The sequence below is a fragment of the Entelurus aequoreus genome, linkage group LG13 (assembly GCF_033978785.1).
Source record: "Entelurus aequoreus isolate RoL-2023_Sb linkage group LG13, RoL_Eaeq_v1.1, whole genome shotgun sequence".
NCBI classification, from domain to species: Eukaryota; Metazoa; Chordata; class Actinopteri; order Syngnathiformes; family Syngnathidae; genus Entelurus; species Entelurus aequoreus.
In genome coordinates this window covers 29,994,000-30,013,179 of record NC_084743.1, presented here as the reverse complement: position 1 = coordinate 30,013,179, position 19,180 = coordinate 29,994,000, and the positions used below count along the sequence as shown (strand labels likewise).

Genomic DNA, 19,180 nt, shown 5'->3' with positions numbered 1-19,180 from the left:
AGACATGGCAATTTATCGATGCTGGCAAAGTATTTCTACTTAATTTTAATTTATTGTTCGATTGATAGACTTATTGACTATCGGCCCAGGCCTGGGTACCATCAAAACTTTTTCTACGGTGCAAGTGGTGTTATTAGCATACTGGCTGCCTACACAACCAGCGCACACAAACTAGCTGTTTCCTGTAAACACTCGTGATTGGCAAGGAGACAAAGGACGCACGGCTCAACAATTCTGATTGGCGAACATGTCTGTCACTCAAATGCGGTGATAGCGGAAAAAACAAAATGTATAATTATTAGGTATTGCGCTAATTAAAACCTCAATGTTGATTCTATTTTGATTAATCGTGCAGCCGTAAAAAAATGTTTTTAATTAAAGGGGACCAATGACGAATTTCCTCTTTTCTGACTTATAATGTTACAAAGTTGGATACTTGTGTTAATCAATGCCTAAGCGTAAAATTATTAGGGTGTGACCATGAATGCAGTTTGGTATGCCTCTAAACGCTGTGTTTTGGAGTCATTGTTTGACAATGGGCAATTTAAGTCATCACACAGTCACAAACATATTTTTTGTCAACAAGGGCCAGTAAAAAGTTGGATTAGCCGCTAAATTCTGACCAAAAATATTGCAACATTACTACTATTACACAAGAGAAGGTAGGATAAAGTATTATTTTAATTTAATCGTGGCATGCGCACAATAACACCGACGTGTGACATACAGTCAGATAAATGCTGGTAAATGCAGCTTTTTTTGATATGCCTTGAGAGTGTGCAGGTGTACCTAATGTTGTGACCGCTGATTCTATATGATGTATATGAAGTGTATTTTATCAACTGTGTCTGAAAAAAAAATAGTGGTGATGTTTGTCTTCAAGATATTTATACAGTGTACATTTTCCAATGACAAATTATGATTCTGTGAAGTGTGGAGGGATGACTTTATTCTTCTAAAAAGAGGGTCTCAAACTTGTATGTTCTAAATATTTACATGTGCATCTTCTCCTCCCAGTTTTGCGGGCATTCTTTGACTTGTCCAGTGTTTTCAAATAGAGAAAAGGAAAGACCCTTTTTGACTACAACATGGAACTACAATGACGGACTCGCGCAAAGCTATCATGGTAAAACTTTACCATTTATGGAGATATCCGGTGATGTCACCAATTGCAAAACGTCACAAATGGAACATTTGTGACGTTTTAATACACGCAAACCGGTAGCAGATCAGGCCCTTAATGTCCAAATATGTACATCCACCTCATTGTGACATCACAACGTGGCCAGACTGCAAAACCCTTCTAACAGAGGCATTCCAAACTGCGTAGAAAGCTCACGCCAAAATGCATTAACCTTATGATTTGACGATTTAGCTTCCCAACATTGTAACATTTATGAGTAGGAAAATACACAATTCATTGTAGGTCCCCTTTAACTACAATAACGGTGCACAACAACAAACACGCGTTGCGCAACACAAAAAAGAAACTTCCTGTAAGCAAGCTGAAGTGCCTTTACGGATTAACCGTTTGCAGACATACTCAGAAAGCAAAATACAGGTGTGACTGTGGAGCAAAATTTACACCAACACACAGCCAAAACATTTAGACCATGAGGAAGTCTTGTTAAATGTAGAGTACAATAATCATTTTAATGAGAATAACTAACTATACACTACTATATTATAACGTTTGCAAGTCATTGTTATAACCCTGTTTTGATGACTCTGCACTCAGACCAGTGTCAGGAGCCAGAAACACGAGCCTTCTACAAGATTGGAGAGTCTTGGGATAAAGTCATCAGTGGAATCATGTACAAGTGCTATTGCTATGGTAACGGCATTGGAGAACTCAGCTGTGAGCCCCAGCAGTCCTATCCTGGTAAGACACAAGTGTTGTTATTCATCTGATAACAACTGAACTTCTGAAGCATTTTCTTTTTTCGAGGTTTGTGCCAAAAAGCATATCAACAACGCTCGGTATTGATTGACAATATCAGAATATTGTACATTTTACAACATACTAAATATTGTGGTTGTAGGTTGCAGTGGTAAAGAACTTTACTGGATTATACTAAACTCAATTGCTACTGCTAATAATAAACACATTGTTAAATCAATGCTTCTGAATGTGTCAGTCAAAACCGAGCATTATTATTTTTGTAAAGGCTGAGATATGCTTAACTGAATACTAACATTGGGAGAAAAAACAGTTTGCTTCATAAATCACCTCTAAAATGAGGCCCCTGACTTTGATGTGTGCCAGAATGACGTGGGTGGGGTGTGATTTCCTCCACTGCAAATACACACCCCCATTTAGAGCCTTTGTTCCCCACAGCCACAGCTGTACAAAAGGAGATATGTGTGTGCATGCACTCGCTTCCACACACAGCAGTCAAGTCTTTCAAGCTTCTCAAAGGAAAGCTTTCACTTTTATAGATTTTCTGGATTACTTTATGTTTAACTCAACTTATTAAGATGTTTTAAAGCCAGTTATGCAGTGTTTAAGTATGCTTTTTTGCACGACAAAACAAACAATTGCATCTATTTGGTTGAAATTCACATTTTAAAATGCTACAACTAACATTTGATTAAGACTATTTGATTGGAAACCAAAAGCCTCATGTATAAAGGTTGTTGCGCACAAAAAAGTTAAGTCTGCAGGGCTCAAATGCATAAGTAACTTTCACAGAAAACATTGGCATTTACAGAAAAATTATATGCGAAAAAGGCACGCACTCTTTCGACCACGCTTACTCAGTTTTTCAGACACAGTAATCAGCAAAATAAAGCTCATACTTACATAAAGAAACACTATAAAATACATTGCAACTCTCATATTTCATAATGTATAAGCATTCCTCTTAATTCTGAATATATTGCATACATATTGGTACCGGTACCAAAATATATTTCGATACTTTTCAGTACTTTTCGATACTTTTCTAAATAAAGGGGAACCACAAAAAAATGTCATTATTGGCTTTATTGTAACAAAAAAATCTTACGGTACATTAAACATGTTTCTTATTGCAAGTTTGTCCTTAAATAAAATAGTCAACATACAAGACAACTTGTCTTTTAGTAATAAGTAAACAAACAAAAGCTTGTAATTTAGTCTGCTGACATATGCAGTAACATATTGTGTCATTTTCCATTCTATTATTTAGTCAAAATTATTAGGACAAGCAGTAGAAAATGGATTATAATCTACTTGTTCATTTTCTGTTAATAACTTTCTCTTTTGACATGTTCTATCTACACTTCTGTTAAAATGTAATAATCACTTATTCTTCTCTTTGGATGCTTTACATTAGTTTTGAATAATACCACAAATTTGGGTATTAATCCGATACCAAGTCGTTACAGGATCATACATTGGTCATATTTAAAGTCCTCATGTGTCCTGGGACTAATTCCCTGAGTTTATAAACATAATATAAATTTAAAAAAAACGAAAGAAGATGTTGTGATGCCAACAAATATCAATGTAATCATAGTAGTATCGACTACATACGCTCCTATATAGTCCGAAAAATACCTACCTTACATAGGAGCTGTAGGAAGCTGTGTATATTGTAGCGTCCCGGAAGAGTTAGTGCTGCAAGGGGTTCTGGGTATTTGTTCTGTTGTGTTTATGTTGTGTTACGGTGTGGATGTTCTCCCGAAATGTGTTTGTCATCCTTGTTTGGTGTGGGTTCACAGTGTGGCGCATATTTGTAACAGTGTTAAAGTTATTTATACGGTCACCCTCAGTGTGACCTGTATGGCTGTTGACCAAGTATGTATGCATTCATTTGTGTGTGTGTGAAAAGCCGTAGATATGTGACTGGGCCGGTACGCAAAGGAAGTGCCTTTAAGGTTAATTGGCGCTCTGTACTTCTTCCTACGTCCGTGTACACAGCGGCGTTTTAAAAAGTCATACATTTTACTTTTTGAAACTGAAACCGATAATTTCCGATATTACATTTTAAAGCATTTATTGTCCGATATTATCGGACATCCCTAAACATTACTATAATATTTATAAATAAATAAATAAATGGGACGGCGTGGCGAAGTTGGTAGAGTGGCCGGGCCAGCAATCGGAGGGTTGCTGGTTACTGGGGTTCAATCCCCACCTTCTACCATCCTAGTCACGTCCGTTGTGTCCTTGGGCAAGACACTTCACCATTGCTCCTGATGGCTGCTGGTTAGCGCCTTGCATGGCAGCTCCCGCCATCAGTGTGTGAATGTGTGTGTGAATGGGTGAATGTGGAAATACTGTCAAAAGCGCTTTGAGTACCTTGAAGGTAGAAAAGCGCTATACAAGTATAACCCATTTATCATTTATTTATTTATTTATAAATGTTAGCATTAGCCAAAATCATGCAAACTTAAACATAACTTGTGCTTTAAGTTTGTTGCTGCCTATTCGTGTTTAGCAGGTTGATGAGCGATGCAAAATGTCAGGCACCTTTTAGCTGGAGCTGGCCATAATCGCAACCAGCTGTGAACTGTTGGTGTGTCATGCAGCATGCTTGGGTTTTAAAAGTGAGAGTGAAGTCCAGGCCCCAAGTAAGGCAGCTTTCAAGGTACAACCATAAAAGGTAGAAATAAAAACCCAAGGGGAAAGCTTACGAGTGAACCCTTTATTGTTAATACTCCTTTTAAAGCGTTATTTGTTTTAATTGCTCTTTGACTGCTCTGGGACTTGCTTTTGTAGTGTTTGTCTTTAAAGGCATACCACTTATTTTGCAACCGTACGGTAATATTACCAAGTACAGTAATGTGTTGGTGTACATGTAAACATCCTTTTTTTTTAGATGTGCGTCGCACGTGCGATTTTATGTTATCTGCCCTACTCTCGTCAGTCGTGTGTGGCTCTGTAATGGTCTGTAATTGGTCTCAGATTGTTTTTGAGGTTTGCGTATCTGCTAAGACTTCTGGTTAACTAAGACACTTTGATTATAGGTCTGCTATTTGGAAAGGCGGTTAGAAACCTCAAGTTTCTTTATAGAGCTACTAGTTTCTATCAACACAGCTTGTGTCAGGGGTCTGCTCGCCACATGACTTATGTTCACTTCTAAGATGACTTGATACCTTCTTTTCCTTTAATTTCCCAAAGAGGAAATATGTTAGGTTTCCTATAATTTGGACTTACTTTAGTCACTACTTCTACTTAGGGCTGCAGCTATTGATTATTTTAGTAATCGAGTAATCTATCGATTAGTTTGTTTGTTTAATCGAGTACCGGTAATTTGATGAAACACACTTTATCCTAAATACATACTTTAGAGAAAATTATAGAAATAAACAAAGTTTTTTTGTAGTTGTAATAACCCTAAAGGGGAACTGCACATTTTTGGAATTTTGCCTATCGTTCACAATCCTTATGAGAGACAAGAATACAAACGTTTTTTGGGGTTTTTTTGCATTCAAATTTGTATTAATCGGCTTGTTCTAAGTAGATAGCAATGCAGCTAATGGGCGCCATCCATTCTGTCTCTAAATCTCTTTAAAAATGCATCCAAAAACCACAACAAATACTTAATTTACGTTCCGTAAACTGTATAATAACCAAGCTGTAGCAACATTGTTATTGTAAGAGCGAACACTGAGACACTCTTTTTCTAGCATAGTAACACATCGTCTTGCGACGGCATGCTACAGCAAGAAGTAGCTAGCAACTGCGTCAACAGCCGAATGACTTTTGAGTTTGTAACGAACAACACAATGCAATAGGACACCAATCTGTACTGAATGAAAAACATGAACAATCATATTACAGTATGTGTAAAGTATTAGTCCATATTTCATTTCATTGTTTTGTTTGTACACAGCGAGCTTGACAGTGTATGTAGTTTGAATAACAAGCATGACGTTCTGCATGCATCATTATCAATATTGTAATGACTCACTTGATGGACGGTTGCCCGTTTGGTCCAGCTGCCCAAGGAAGTTTTTTCCAGTTGTTTTTGGGTAAGCACAGTATTTATGTCGGCATAGCTTGGCTCCAAGTTACACATTTGCAGATACTAGTCACGCTGATCTCACTCTCTCGATTTCTGTCTGCTCTGACATTTCACTTTCTGTTTGTGCTCGCTTATATAAGCAACAGTTCATCCTCCATATATTCAGCTTCAAAAAGATGCAGTTGTGAATCCCCATTTGTCCAAAAATAGTCATCTTCATTCTCTGTTACCAAGTCTGCCATGATTAGAACACACATTTGTTGCCGGAAGTCGGAAGTGCGCTGCTGTTGAAACGGAAATAGAAGTTCCGGCAATGCTTACAATGTTTAAAATGACCAAAATATTATCCAAAATATATTACATATTCTTATGAACTTGTCTGTTAATACAATATATATATACAGTATATATATTTATATACATATACATATATATATATATATATATATATATATATATATATATATATATATATATATATATATATATATATATATATATATATATATATATATATATATATATATATATATATATATAGAGAGAGATATCTATATATATATATATATATATATATATATATATATATATATATATATATATATATATATCTATATATATATATATAGATATATGTATATATATATATAGATATATATATCTATATATAGATATATATATATATAGATATATATATATATCTATATATATATATATATATATATATATATATATATATATATATATATATATATATATAGATATATATATATATATATATATATAGATATATATATATATATATATATATATATATATATATATATATCTATATATATATAGATATATATATATATATATATAGATATATATATATCTATATATATATATATATATATCTATATATATATATATATATATATATATATATATATATATATATATATATATATATATATATATATATATATATATATATATATATATATATATATATATATATATATATATGTACTTGCAGCGTGTACATGACAGGTTGATGGAGGGTTATGAAGTTGTTTTAGAGGGCTTTGAAGGGTAGCCGCATTTTGCAAGCGTTTTTTTGTTTATCATCTTTAGCATCCTCTCATAAGGATTGTGAACGATAGGCAAAATTCCAAAAAAAAGTGTTTTTTTCTACTAAATGCACATCATGTATCGTATTTTACGGGCTATAGAGCGCACCGATATTTAAGTTACACCAACTAAATTTTAGAAGAAACAAATATTTTAAAGTGTATTAGACAGACTATGAGCTGCAGATATATACGTTGTGAAATGAGATATTTGTACATTTTTATTTACATGCCTTAATTGTTTGCAAACAGTGCCTGTAACACGGTAGTAAAATGGATAAACAAAACAGAAGTCTTTGTCTTGGACCCACTAGCTGTGGAAGCTAGTTTTCCAATCAGCTAAACAGACTAAATAACTCCACAGGGATGTTTTAGTTAATTTACGAAACTAAAACAATACAAAAAGAATACCATTGTAGGTTAATAATACTAACACAGACACTTGTAAATGTGTTAGCATATTTGCTAATGCACGACATTAGCTTGATTACATTGCGATAGTAAGTACAAATATGTATGAAAACACTCCTACAGACATCACACATGGGACAGTTTAGTAAGTATGAATTGTTTTAGGTATGTTGTAAAATGTATTAACGTTACTTGCTATGATGAATAAAGAATCCTTTCGAGCAGAAACGCTATGGACATTTATATATCCGGTTGAAGGCATGAAACAAGAAGTGCATTTACAACCTACAACACCTGCAGTGAGCAAACTCGTCAAAAAGATGGCGCTATCGCGCAAACAATAACACACCTTTTCAGTGTCTTTGTCGGTGAAATATAAAAACTATTTGTTGAATACAAAACATCATGGTCGTGAGCAAAGAAAACTCCATAAATTAGCCGCACTGTTTTATAAGCCGCAGAGTGCAAAGTGTTGGGAAAAAAATAGCAGCTTATAGTCCAGAAAATACAGTACATTGAAATTGTGTTTTCAACATGTGTGCATTAATGAAAATGAATACATACAAATATCTGCTGTTTGCCACCACATAGATCACGGTTCTGACACATCACCGCTCTCATGTGCGCTCTATTGCAGCACCTGCGCGGAAACTATGTCTCCATTTTTAAAGTTCCAGGCACTCCATGTGGTCCGGATTTGATTCATTTTTATTATTCACTCTTATTAAACAATTATTTGAAGCAACAAAATATATACATAGAGCTTTTTTTTAATGGATTTAATCAATTAATCATTGCAACCCCACTTTTACTACCCTCAATCACTGATGCGCACTGATACCTTCATTAGTGATGAAATGATATACAAAGCTAAATTTGTTGGAACTCCTATAGCAGTGATTCTCAAACCGTGGTGGTGGTCTATCAAGTGGCATGCCAAATAATCGCTTAATGAAATATTCAAACACAGTGTTACTGTTCAAACTGTGTGCAATGTCACAGTGGCCAGAAATGTTAAATATACTTGTCAAATAAAACCTCTGCCTTGTTTTTAATGAATATTTTGACCTACAATGCTACTGTATTTTAATGTTGGCTGTTATGGTGGTACTTAAGGAGCCTAGTGTTTTCTAAGGTGGTACTTGGTGAAAAAGGTTTGAAAACTGGATAACTAGTAAAAACACAGTAAATTGAGGTATTTGAGGCAATCAAAAAATAAGTTCTGCTTGATGGCAGCCAACAATCTTGGTTAATCTTTACAGAAATGTGTGTCAGTCCCCTAAATAGGCATACCAAATTCCGTGCTGATTCAGCTGGACACCCTAAAAACACTTTGCAGAGAGCATTGAACTGTGTGAGAAATTTCAGGTCAATCCTGCCATGTCAAAAATAATGGCAAAAGCAACAATGAAGAGGTTTATTCTGCAAAATGTTTACCCTTTTTACATACCTTCCGTTTCGCCCGGGAACGCACGTTTTTTGTCAGTCTCATATTTTTTTCGTATTTTAACTTTGATAAAAATAAAAATAAAAGTTATCTCCATCTTCTGTATTGCTGTAAACAGCGCTGCTTCCTTTCAGCAACGCATCCCGTAAAGTCATGCCTTCAAAAGTAAAAGCACACCAATAAAAAACACAGTGGTCCAAGTTCAGGAGCACTCTTGTGTATTTAGGAATTTGCTGCAAAAATGTTTGACTCCCGAGATTTGGCCCTCCGGGCCACCAGTTGAATAGCCTTGTGGTAGTGCACGGGTCCCATGTTATAAAACCTGATCAATAAAATTATCAAATATCAACAATATCAGCAAGGGATCACATAATTATGTTCCCCACTCTACATTACAAACAAGTGAAAAGCATCCCAAACAAATAGAGAAAAAGTTTTCTTGTATCTGGCTGCTAAAGTCCAGGCTGGAATTTAACAGTGACATGCTATTTTTTTACTTTTTTTCCTGGAAGAAAATGTTACTGCAAACCTTTTGCAAGGTATCTGTGTGTTCTTGTGTTGACAGTCACTGCTACTTTATCAGAAAATATTGACAACATATGATCCTGCCTGGGAAATGCACGTTGCTTTGTCAAATTTTGAACATTAGTTTCTGTTAGGGATGTTCGAAAAAGGGATTTATGCTGACAATTCCGATTATCCATGAGTGAGATCTGCAGATACCAATACAGATCACATGTATTAACTGTAAATTTTTCAATGTATTCATGGTGAGTGCTATTGACAGGTCAACAATGTCAACACTATATCTAAATTAGTTCCTTATTCTCTTTTATTACATATAATGGTTTAAACAAAACAAAATCAATAGCACACAATAACTAAACAAAAACTACTATTTAAATAATGTTTGCCCTTGAAGTCCCCCTGTGTCAAAAGAATTATTTCCTGAATTTGTAAATATTAACAAAAACAACAAACAACATTATTCTAAGAAAATAAAAATATCGATCTAATCTCTCTAGATTGATTAGATACTGATACTTTCCTTGGTGTCGACACCACCGATTTATGGATCGATCTGCCCTCCTCTTAAAAGTAGCGTACTGACTGTGTGATACACCGTGTTGTTATAGTATCCTTTATGCAAAACAAGGGTGTCAAACTAATTTTAGGTCAGGAGCCGCGTGGAGGAAAATCTATTCCCACGCTTGCCGGACTAGTAAAATCATGGCATAATAACTTCAAAATAAAGACAACTTGTTTCCTTTGTTTTACTTTGGCCAAAAATAGAACGACCACATTCTGAAAATGTATACATTGCAAATAATCGTCTTGTCAAAACACTTCAAGTTAGCTGAAAATTCTTTGGGAAAAATTGGTGCAGTTTCCAAAACACCATGAAGAACACAATGAAGTAAAACTTTGTCTCAGTAACTTTTGTCTCAGTATATTTACAAAGCCAGAAACACATTTTTACAATGGAGTTCAGGGTGCACATGTGCCGTCAATTAATTGCGAGCGCTGCAGGAAACTAATTACAAATATGATGGTCATGTTGACTAAAGTCTGTGCATCTTACCGTTTTGTTATTTCATTCTTCGAGTGGATAATTTACAACGAAATAAAGTATTGTGCATCGCTCCAGTATTAGTCTGCCGCCATCTGCTGCCAGCCAAAACACGGGCAGCTGATTGCCTGCACCTGCGCTGATTGAAGTCACGGCAGCCAATCCAGAGGACGCTCAAAGTCAGCTGACTCGTCATGTTCAAATAGTGTCAAGTGTGATGTGGGTCACACTTGAATTGCTATTGTGACATCCAGTGAACACATTTAGAACAGCATTTTCTTTCATTTAAAAAATTGTAGCTCATATTTGTCTTAACAAACTTATCTTGCGGGCCGCTGGTCAGATTTAACCTGTTCACAGACCGTACATTTGACACCCTGATCTTGACTCATATGAATCTACTTGTTAATTTCCTGTTTTCTGCTGCGACATGGTTCTACCTAGACTTCTTAAACTACTAAGCAATTAATTGGTGTTGTTTCAACCTAGCTTAGCGGCTAGCTTAGCTTTTAGCATGCCGGCTCCTGGACTTGCTCTGGTGTGTAACATGTTTAGTTTTGTCTTAACACTTGATAATGATACTTAAGATATTAACAAATGCAGTCTAACTTAGGGGGAGTGTCTTGTCAGCCGGGGGACTAAAAATAAATAAGCCAGAGGGGATCAGTGTTTGTGATCGGTATTGTAAGGCATTAATCGGCAATGGCGATTGCTTACTTTTTCAAGAAAATCGTACGATACTAATTGGGGGCTGATCAATCGGCACATCCCTACATTCTGTACAAGGTGTAAAGTCTGTTTTTCATGTCTCACAGGTGGTCACCGCCCTGTTCAAGTGATCATAACAGAATCTGGAAACCAACCCAACTCCCACCCTATTCAATGGAATGCTCCACCTTCTGCTCACATCACCCAATACATCCTCAAATGGAGAGTGGTAAGTTTGAGCGTTGAAATATAGGACCTCTGTTCTCTTAATTTATATGTATTGTTTTGGCAGAAAAATACCCACACCGGATGGAGGGAGGTGGTGATCCCTGGCCATCTCAACTCCCACACCATCTCCGGGCTGAAGCCAGGCATCACCTATGAGGGGCAGCTGATCAGCGTGTTGCGCTTTGGACGGCAAGAGGTCACACGCTTTGACTTCACAACTCATTATGGATCATGTGAGTTGAGAGAGTAGAATTCTTCTGTTCTGTCTGCTTAAATGCCATTATATTGTTTAGCTGATAGTATTAGCTCTGACTTGAAAGTGAGGAAATGGACATGAATACAATTACTGTTCTTATAATCTTTGTCTATTCAAGGCTGAAATGATCCAAATTATTAATATCAATGGACATGTCAAATGATATACCGTATTTCCTTGAATAGCCGCAGGGGCGCTAATTAATTTAAAACCTCTTCTCACTCCTGCGGTTACCAAAACCATGCGGAATGAGCAAGCATGCTCTAATTATTTTAAAACCTCTTCTCACTCCGGCGCATACCTTATCATGAAAAACACATTTAATAAAAAAAACGTTATTATGATCTTACCTTTACTTGTAGATGGGTCCATGTGCAGCTGCTTCTGATCAAAGGCAGTCTTTCTCATCTTTCTTCAATTTTAAAAGTCTCTGGAGATATTCCTTTAATTATTACCTCCTGCTTCGATTGAAAGTCCAGTTTAGAAAACGGTTTTATTTTAGATATGTAATCCTCCATGTTAAAAGTGCAAGCAAACAATTGCTGCATGCTTGCTGCTTGTTGTCTTCTTCTGCAGTACCTGTCTCCTGCAGTACTGGTAGTCGCAAGAAGGATCACTAGCGCCCTCTACCACCTGGAGGCGGGAGTCATTTAATGACTCATATTTGACCCGGCGGAAGTGCCAAGCATGCGCTAATTATTTTGCGAAACGAGTTTGACCCGGCTGTAATTCTAGGCAGGCGAATACTATATTCCCGGCGCCAATTCAAGGAAATACGGTATGTGCGATAAAACACATATATAACGCAAGGTAAAAATAATTCATTTACATACTGTACCTAAATATTGTCCGACTACAAGAAAAAAAAGAACACATATATTGTCTAACACTTGTTTAAAAATATTCTCTTTTTAGAAATACTATCTGCCAGAAATAGCTGGTTTTCTAGTGGTTAGAGTGTCCGCCCTGAGTGTCCGTAGGTTGTGAGTTCAAACCCCGGCCGAGTCATACCAAAGACTATAAAAATGGGACCCATTGCCTCCCTGCTTGGCACTCAGCATCAGGGTTGGAATTGGGGGTTAAATCACCAAAAATGATTCCCGGGCGCGGCACCGCTGCTGCCCACTGCTCCCCTCACCTCCCAGGAGGTGAACAAGGGGATGGGTCAAATGCAGAGGACAAATTTCACCACACCTAGTGTGTGTGTGTGACAATCATTGGTACTTTAACTTTAACTTTAACTTAGTAGCAAACTTTATTTATAATCATAAATAGGGATGTATATAGGATATAATTGATACCGATACGATAATCCTCTTTCATCGGTACTCTTATCGGTACTACATGTAATTGGTGTGAATAAAGATATGAAAAATGTTTTTTTTATTACCATTTTTAATTATTTTTGCTTCCTTAGTTGTGATTATTCCAAACTAATTAGCAGATCTTAGGGCTGGACAATTATGGCAAAAAATAAATTTAAAAAATCAGCCAATCTCGATTAATATCACAGTTTTTTACATTGTTTTTAACCTCCCAGTTTAAAAGCATCTGTTGTAAAAACCAAATAAACGAGGGATTGGTTTATACATTTTATTAAATTAAAAGTAAACTAAGTAAGAAAAAACACAAGAACATAACAATGTACCAATTAATTTGAGTTTATTTTAATACTGGTGCTCCAACTATAGCATTAGAAGCTTTCAAGTTACCATGAACTTCCAATGAAGATCGGTGGTCGCATCCACAACTTCCTAGCATTAGCAGTAGTAGCACAGTGTTTTTCACACAGATTTTGGACGACAAGTAGTCATCAGATTTGCAAAAGAATCATCACCTGACACGTAGAAGTCATTTGGGAACTGCTCGGCTCTGTATTTTGGAGTTAGTTTTGTAGTTTGAGGTTGCTGCGTGTCAAGAAGGCAGGCACAGAGATGGACCGAGAAGGATGCTGGGCTGCCGGTTAGAGTGCTGGCCCCTAGCTGGCCAGGCTCCATGGAGGAGGGTATTTGTCAAGCACCCTGTAAATATGATTTCCCATTCTCCTCTCAAAGACAGCATCTCAGTCACATTACGCCATATTCCGCGCCTTTCTGCATTTAGACTCTGTTTTTAGCAACCTTGATTCCATGCGCGGTTCCAATGACGTGTAAATCTATGATTCGGTTTACTTTCACGTCCCTAGTCACCGAAAATGGGGTGGTAAAGGGTTGACTCCGATTGTTTTTTCCTCTTTGTCTTTTTTTATGCTTTGCAGTGGAACCTTAATGAATGTGACAGCGTTCACGTCACATAATTACGACGGTCAGATGGATTTAAAAAAATACTGATAGCAGTATCATTAGTCCAGTATTTAATTGGACCGACCCAATTAGGAACCGGTACTCGGTATACATCTCTAATCATAAAACAATAGTTGAAGGGTTATTTATTTTAAACCAACTTTTCTAACCTGTGGCACCTGTTTTTGTGTATTTGGGATCCCCTTACTTCCTGAAAATTTGAATCCAGATCATGAACACCATCAGCTCTTTCCAAACGAGCCATTTGGAATTTGAAAAGATTGTGACATATTTTGCCTTTACGTCAGCGGATGTCTCCAGATATGGTAGAGGTGCACCCAAAGAATTTTGCGGTAGTTTGCCATTTGTATTCAGCTGTAGTCCAAAGTTGTCATCAGTAAGTGCCTGATCTGCTAAAAGTTGTGTGTAATAAAACGCGCTAAACTTGATTGGGCACGCAAAGCTGACCTACTAAGCTTGTGCGTCTCTTAAGTAAGGAAAGTAAGGAGCACAATCCATTTAGCGTGTCTGTCTTCATAAACATGCAGAATATATACTGATCATCAGAACGCCCACAATACTGGGACAACAAAACGCAAATCAATTATTGACGCACGCAGTTTGATTTATCTAAACTTATTGTATTTTTCGGAGTATAAGTCGCACTGGCCGAAAATGCATAATAAAGAAGGAAAAAACATGTATAAGTCGCACTGGAGTATAAGTCGCATTTTTTGGGGAAATGTATTTGATAAAACCCAACACCAAGAATAGACATTTGAAAGGCAATTTAAAATAAATAAAGAATAGTGAACAACAGGCTGAATAAGTGTACGTTATATGACGCATAAATAACCAACTGAGAACGTGCCTGGTATGTTAACGTAACATATTATGGTAAGAGTCATTCAAATAACTATAACATATAGAACATGCTATACGTTTACCAAACAATCTGTCACTCCTAATCGCTAAATCCCATGAAAACTTATACGTCTAGTCTCTTACGTGAATGAGCTAAATAATATTATTTGATATTTTACGGTAATGTGTTAATAATTTCACACATAAGTCGCTCCTGAGTATAAGTCGCACCTCCGGCCAAACTATGAAAAAAACTGCGACTTATAGTCCGAAAAATACGGTAAGTACATCTAGAAACTGTCATGATCCGTGGTCCGGATCATGTTTTGTTTAGTTATGTTCTGTTAGTTTTGGACTTCCTTGGTTGTTTTGTGCACTTCAGGAGTTTCTTTTGGTTGTCAAGGTCACTCTTTGTGTGCTCACCCGCTCACCTGCTTCCCGAGCGCTAATCAGAGACATTATTTAAGTTGCCTTTGCCAGGCAGTCGGCCTGGCTTCACTGATTATGTCACACGGTTTGGTCACGCCTGTACCAAGTAAGTTTCTTGTTCCATGCCCTAGCTTCTGTTTAGTCTTAGCTTCACGTGTTTTAGGCACGCCTTTCTTTTTGTTGTGTTATTTGTGTTTTTGGTAGTTGAGTGATTTATGTTAATAAATCCATTCCTACCTTTACGCCTTCGTCCGGAGCCGTCTTTTTGCATTGAAAGAACAAACCGCAGCAAGCTGCAGCCCCCACGTGACAGAAAGGACGTGAAAACTGGCAGTCTCGCAGAAAAAGTGGTGAGAAAAGAGTCGATCGCACAGCAGCTCGGTCCTACATAGGCTTGTCAACATATATGCTCTGCCAAAAATAAAAATATTTGACATATTGTCTTTTCAGCAACATAATTTTATAATTTTATAGCTACTGGATGACTTAAGAGGCTGGTTAAAATTCATTAAAGTGATAGATTTTGGTGTCGGCTGGAGTTTTTTTTTAATGACGTTCGTTTTTTCTTGTGTATGAAAAACACTTTTTGCATAATGCATTTTCTTGCATCTGGAACATTCCAACGGACGGTTCTTTTGTAGATGCATTGCAGGATTGCTTCTAAAATTCCAATGAAAAGGGGTACATGTTTGCTGCATGTTTCAAAACATAGCAAAATGACGCAGATAGGAGCATGATAACATGAATGTGCAGTAATGGAGTGGTTCCCTGGTGAAAACTGCATCGTACACATAAAAACCTTTGTTTTAAAGGGCGGTCTGCACCAGTTATCAATTGTAAACGCAGTTTTAGTAGATCACACGCAAGACGTCTAAACATATAGTTCTAACTTATATCTGTCAGTAGACTTGAAATGGATACGCTAAAAACTACAACATGGCGGACGGATGCAGTCATAGGAGGGCTTCGGCACAAAAATAAGACCACCCATAAAACTGTGCATTCTGAAGAGACAGTAAGGAAACGGCTTAAAGATGGTCTAGAAATCAAAATCCACGCAAAACTTTGATCAAGGAACCACCATTACATGTTACGTTGACCACAAGGAAGGAACAAAATCATAATATGACCTTTTTAAATATTATGTTACGGAAACCTGCTCTAATAAACAACTTATTTCATGCCACATTCACAGCAGATGTAAAGAAGAGAACCAATTGAATACATTTTAGTTGTCTACAACCATATAACCATTGTGTGTTTGGCCATTGAACTCAGATCTGATTGATGACTCCATATTTTCACTTGTGTCTGTCTCTCTTTTAGTGGCAACATCACAGGGCGAGACGACCCAGCCTCCCCCTGTAGTGGACACTTCCGAGTCGGTGACAGAAATTACATCTAGCAGCTTCGTCATCTCTTGGGTCTCTGCCTCCGACACAATCTCTGGTTTTCGAGTTGAGTATGAACTCAATGAGAATGGTCAGAGCGCTGGACAGCCCATAGTTTTAGGTAAGTACAAATGCACATATCAATAAACATAATTGTCAGTTTATCTGCTTTCTTTGAGCATCTTGTATTTGTTTTTTCTGGCCAGACCTGCCCCGTACAACTACATCAGTGAACATTAATGAGCTTTTACCTGGGAGGAAGTACACAATTAATGTTTATGAGGTGACAGATGGCGAAGAGGACAACCTCATTCTTACTACTTCACAAACCACCGGTGAGTAGATTCATCTAAATTGTTTTGGGGGCCACATTTCCAGAAAACTAAGAACAAAGGGGCCGGACTTCTCCCTTCACTATTGGTCTTATTTTGTATATTCCGTAGAACCAGCATCCTCTACAGTAGGCATTTGATTTTGGTCTATTTATTTTGTCAAAGTTACAGGAGCACTCTGCTGTTTTTAAGGACTTTCTGCAAAATTAGTAATCTCAAAAGTTTTTTAACTAAACTGGTCGGGCTCAACTGATGAGAAAGAGAGCACCAAAATGGAACCTTGAGGAACACTACTAGTATAACTAAAGAAGTTGAACAAATGTCTACGACTGCATCTGAAGTAAACAAGCATAGTTACACAAATCACATTACGAAAAACTGCATAAAAAGAGAGGACTTAAAAAGGTGCCTTGAGGAACGCCTCAGTTATGTAAATCATAGGTTTGGACCTCAGTACGCTATGTTTGCTAGCAAGGTTAACATGTCAGGGTCACGCCAATGTGTTTACAGTCACCGAAGCTCCACTATACAACAGGAGCACTGTAGTGTTTTTATGAATTTGCTGCAAAAATGTTTATCTTGTAAGTTTTGAACTGGTGTCAATCTCGGGCTGTATTTGGCCCCCGGGCCGCCATTTGATTAGCTATAGTCACCTGTCCCTGGTCTCTTGTTAAAGTCTGCTCACACTACTTTTTCTTCCATGGTCCAGCACCGGATGCTCCCGTTGATCATGAAGTGGAAGATATTGGAGAAACTTCTATTATGATCAGCTGGGAAAAACCATTGGCTCCGATTACTGGTATGTGAATCCAAATAAAATTTGCTCTTTTCAACACAAATTGTACATTCTGCTGTTGTCCCTTTCCGCAGGCTATCGTGTCGTCTATACCCCATCCATAGAAGGGGAAAGCATGGAGCTGACTCTCCCTGATACAGCAACATCTGTGACTCTGAGTGACCTCCGACCTGGGAAATTGTACAACATCAGCATATATGCAGTGGAGGACAGCTTGGAGAGCGAGCCCGTCTTTGTACAAGTCAACACTGTAGGAGATCCACTGCCGGGTAATTAGTTGCATGTGTGCAACAAGTGGGCAATTAATATTATTGGTCTGGTTTGGCCATCAAAAGCCACACTCCAGAATATGGGTTCTTGGTCATGTTGCAGCCTTACAGCATAATGATAAAAATAAGTAATGTTCAGAATTGTGATAAAAAATTGTGTTGTGTGGAAAAGTGTGAAAATGTAGGCCCTCGTGGTAACATCATGCAATGGATGTCTGGGCTAGTCCACCACTACAATAGGCCATCGGGGTTTGCCTGTTACTAAAAAGCCATAAGCCTCTTTAATTCAAAATATTGTACCACCAAAAGTATTTTGAAACTTGCAACAACGCATTAGTTAATGGTGCATTATGTAATAATGAAATAAATATTTACCTCATTATGTAATGAGGTAAACTGCATATTATTTGAATATTCTACCGCATTTTTCAATGACGCATGTGTAATTACTTGTTACATATTGCAAAAGCTATTACAAAACACAGATGCTGCGATTTTTTGTGAATAGATTGTAACAATTTGGTGCATTATGTCATAAACCATTGAAATTGATGCTTAAATTAGAAAAACTATCAGAGCAACACAAAACATTTTGTCTTTATAAGAATACATTTTTAGAATCTAGTAGGTTTTAGTCAAAAATAAATCAAATAACATTATTAATTATAATGAAGAAGAATGTGATTGCAAGCCAGGGACAAAAGTTACTCTCATGAAATATTATGAAAATACATGGAAATGACCAGTGCACTCAAATTTTGAAAGCTATGTACACTCATGCAATATGGATTGTGTTATTCTAATACTATACTATACTATAGATGAAAAATACAACGTAAAGAATAATCAATTCCATAAATGACTAATTGCATGTTGTTATTTTTCAAAAATGTTGTGATGGAAATTAATTCTAATGAAATGTTTTGTGTTGCTGTAACAGTTGTTCTGATTAAGGCATATTGCATGGTAGAGGTGCACCCAAAGAACTTTGCGGTAGTTTGCCATTTGTATTCAATTGTAGTCCAAAGTTGTCATCAGTAAGTGCCTGATCTGCTAAAAGTTGTGTTTAATAAAACGCGCTAAACTTGATTGGGCACGCAAAGCTGATCTACTAAGCTTATGCGTCTC

The 19,180-nt window shown here is 36.8% G+C and overlaps 1 protein-coding gene across 1 annotated transcript in view; it reads left to right on the top strand.

The window, feature by feature from the left end:
• The window catches only part of LOC133663286 (fibronectin-like), an 84,068-nt gene that overhangs the window by 21,428 nt on the left and 43,460 nt on the right, over positions 1–19,180 (top strand). The window contains exons 12-18 of the mRNA XM_062067649.1: positions 1,739–1,882; positions 11,313–11,434; positions 11,498–11,666; positions 16,591–16,776; positions 16,862–16,990; positions 17,697–17,786; positions 17,858–18,052. Coding sequence (XP_061923633.1) covers positions 1,739–1,882; positions 11,313–11,434; positions 11,498–11,666; positions 16,591–16,776; positions 16,862–16,990; positions 17,697–17,786; positions 17,858–18,052 — 1,035 coding nt within the window. The remainder of the gene's footprint in view (positions 1–1,738; positions 1,883–11,312; positions 11,435–11,497; positions 11,667–16,590; positions 16,777–16,861; positions 16,991–17,696; positions 17,787–17,857; positions 18,053–19,180) is intronic.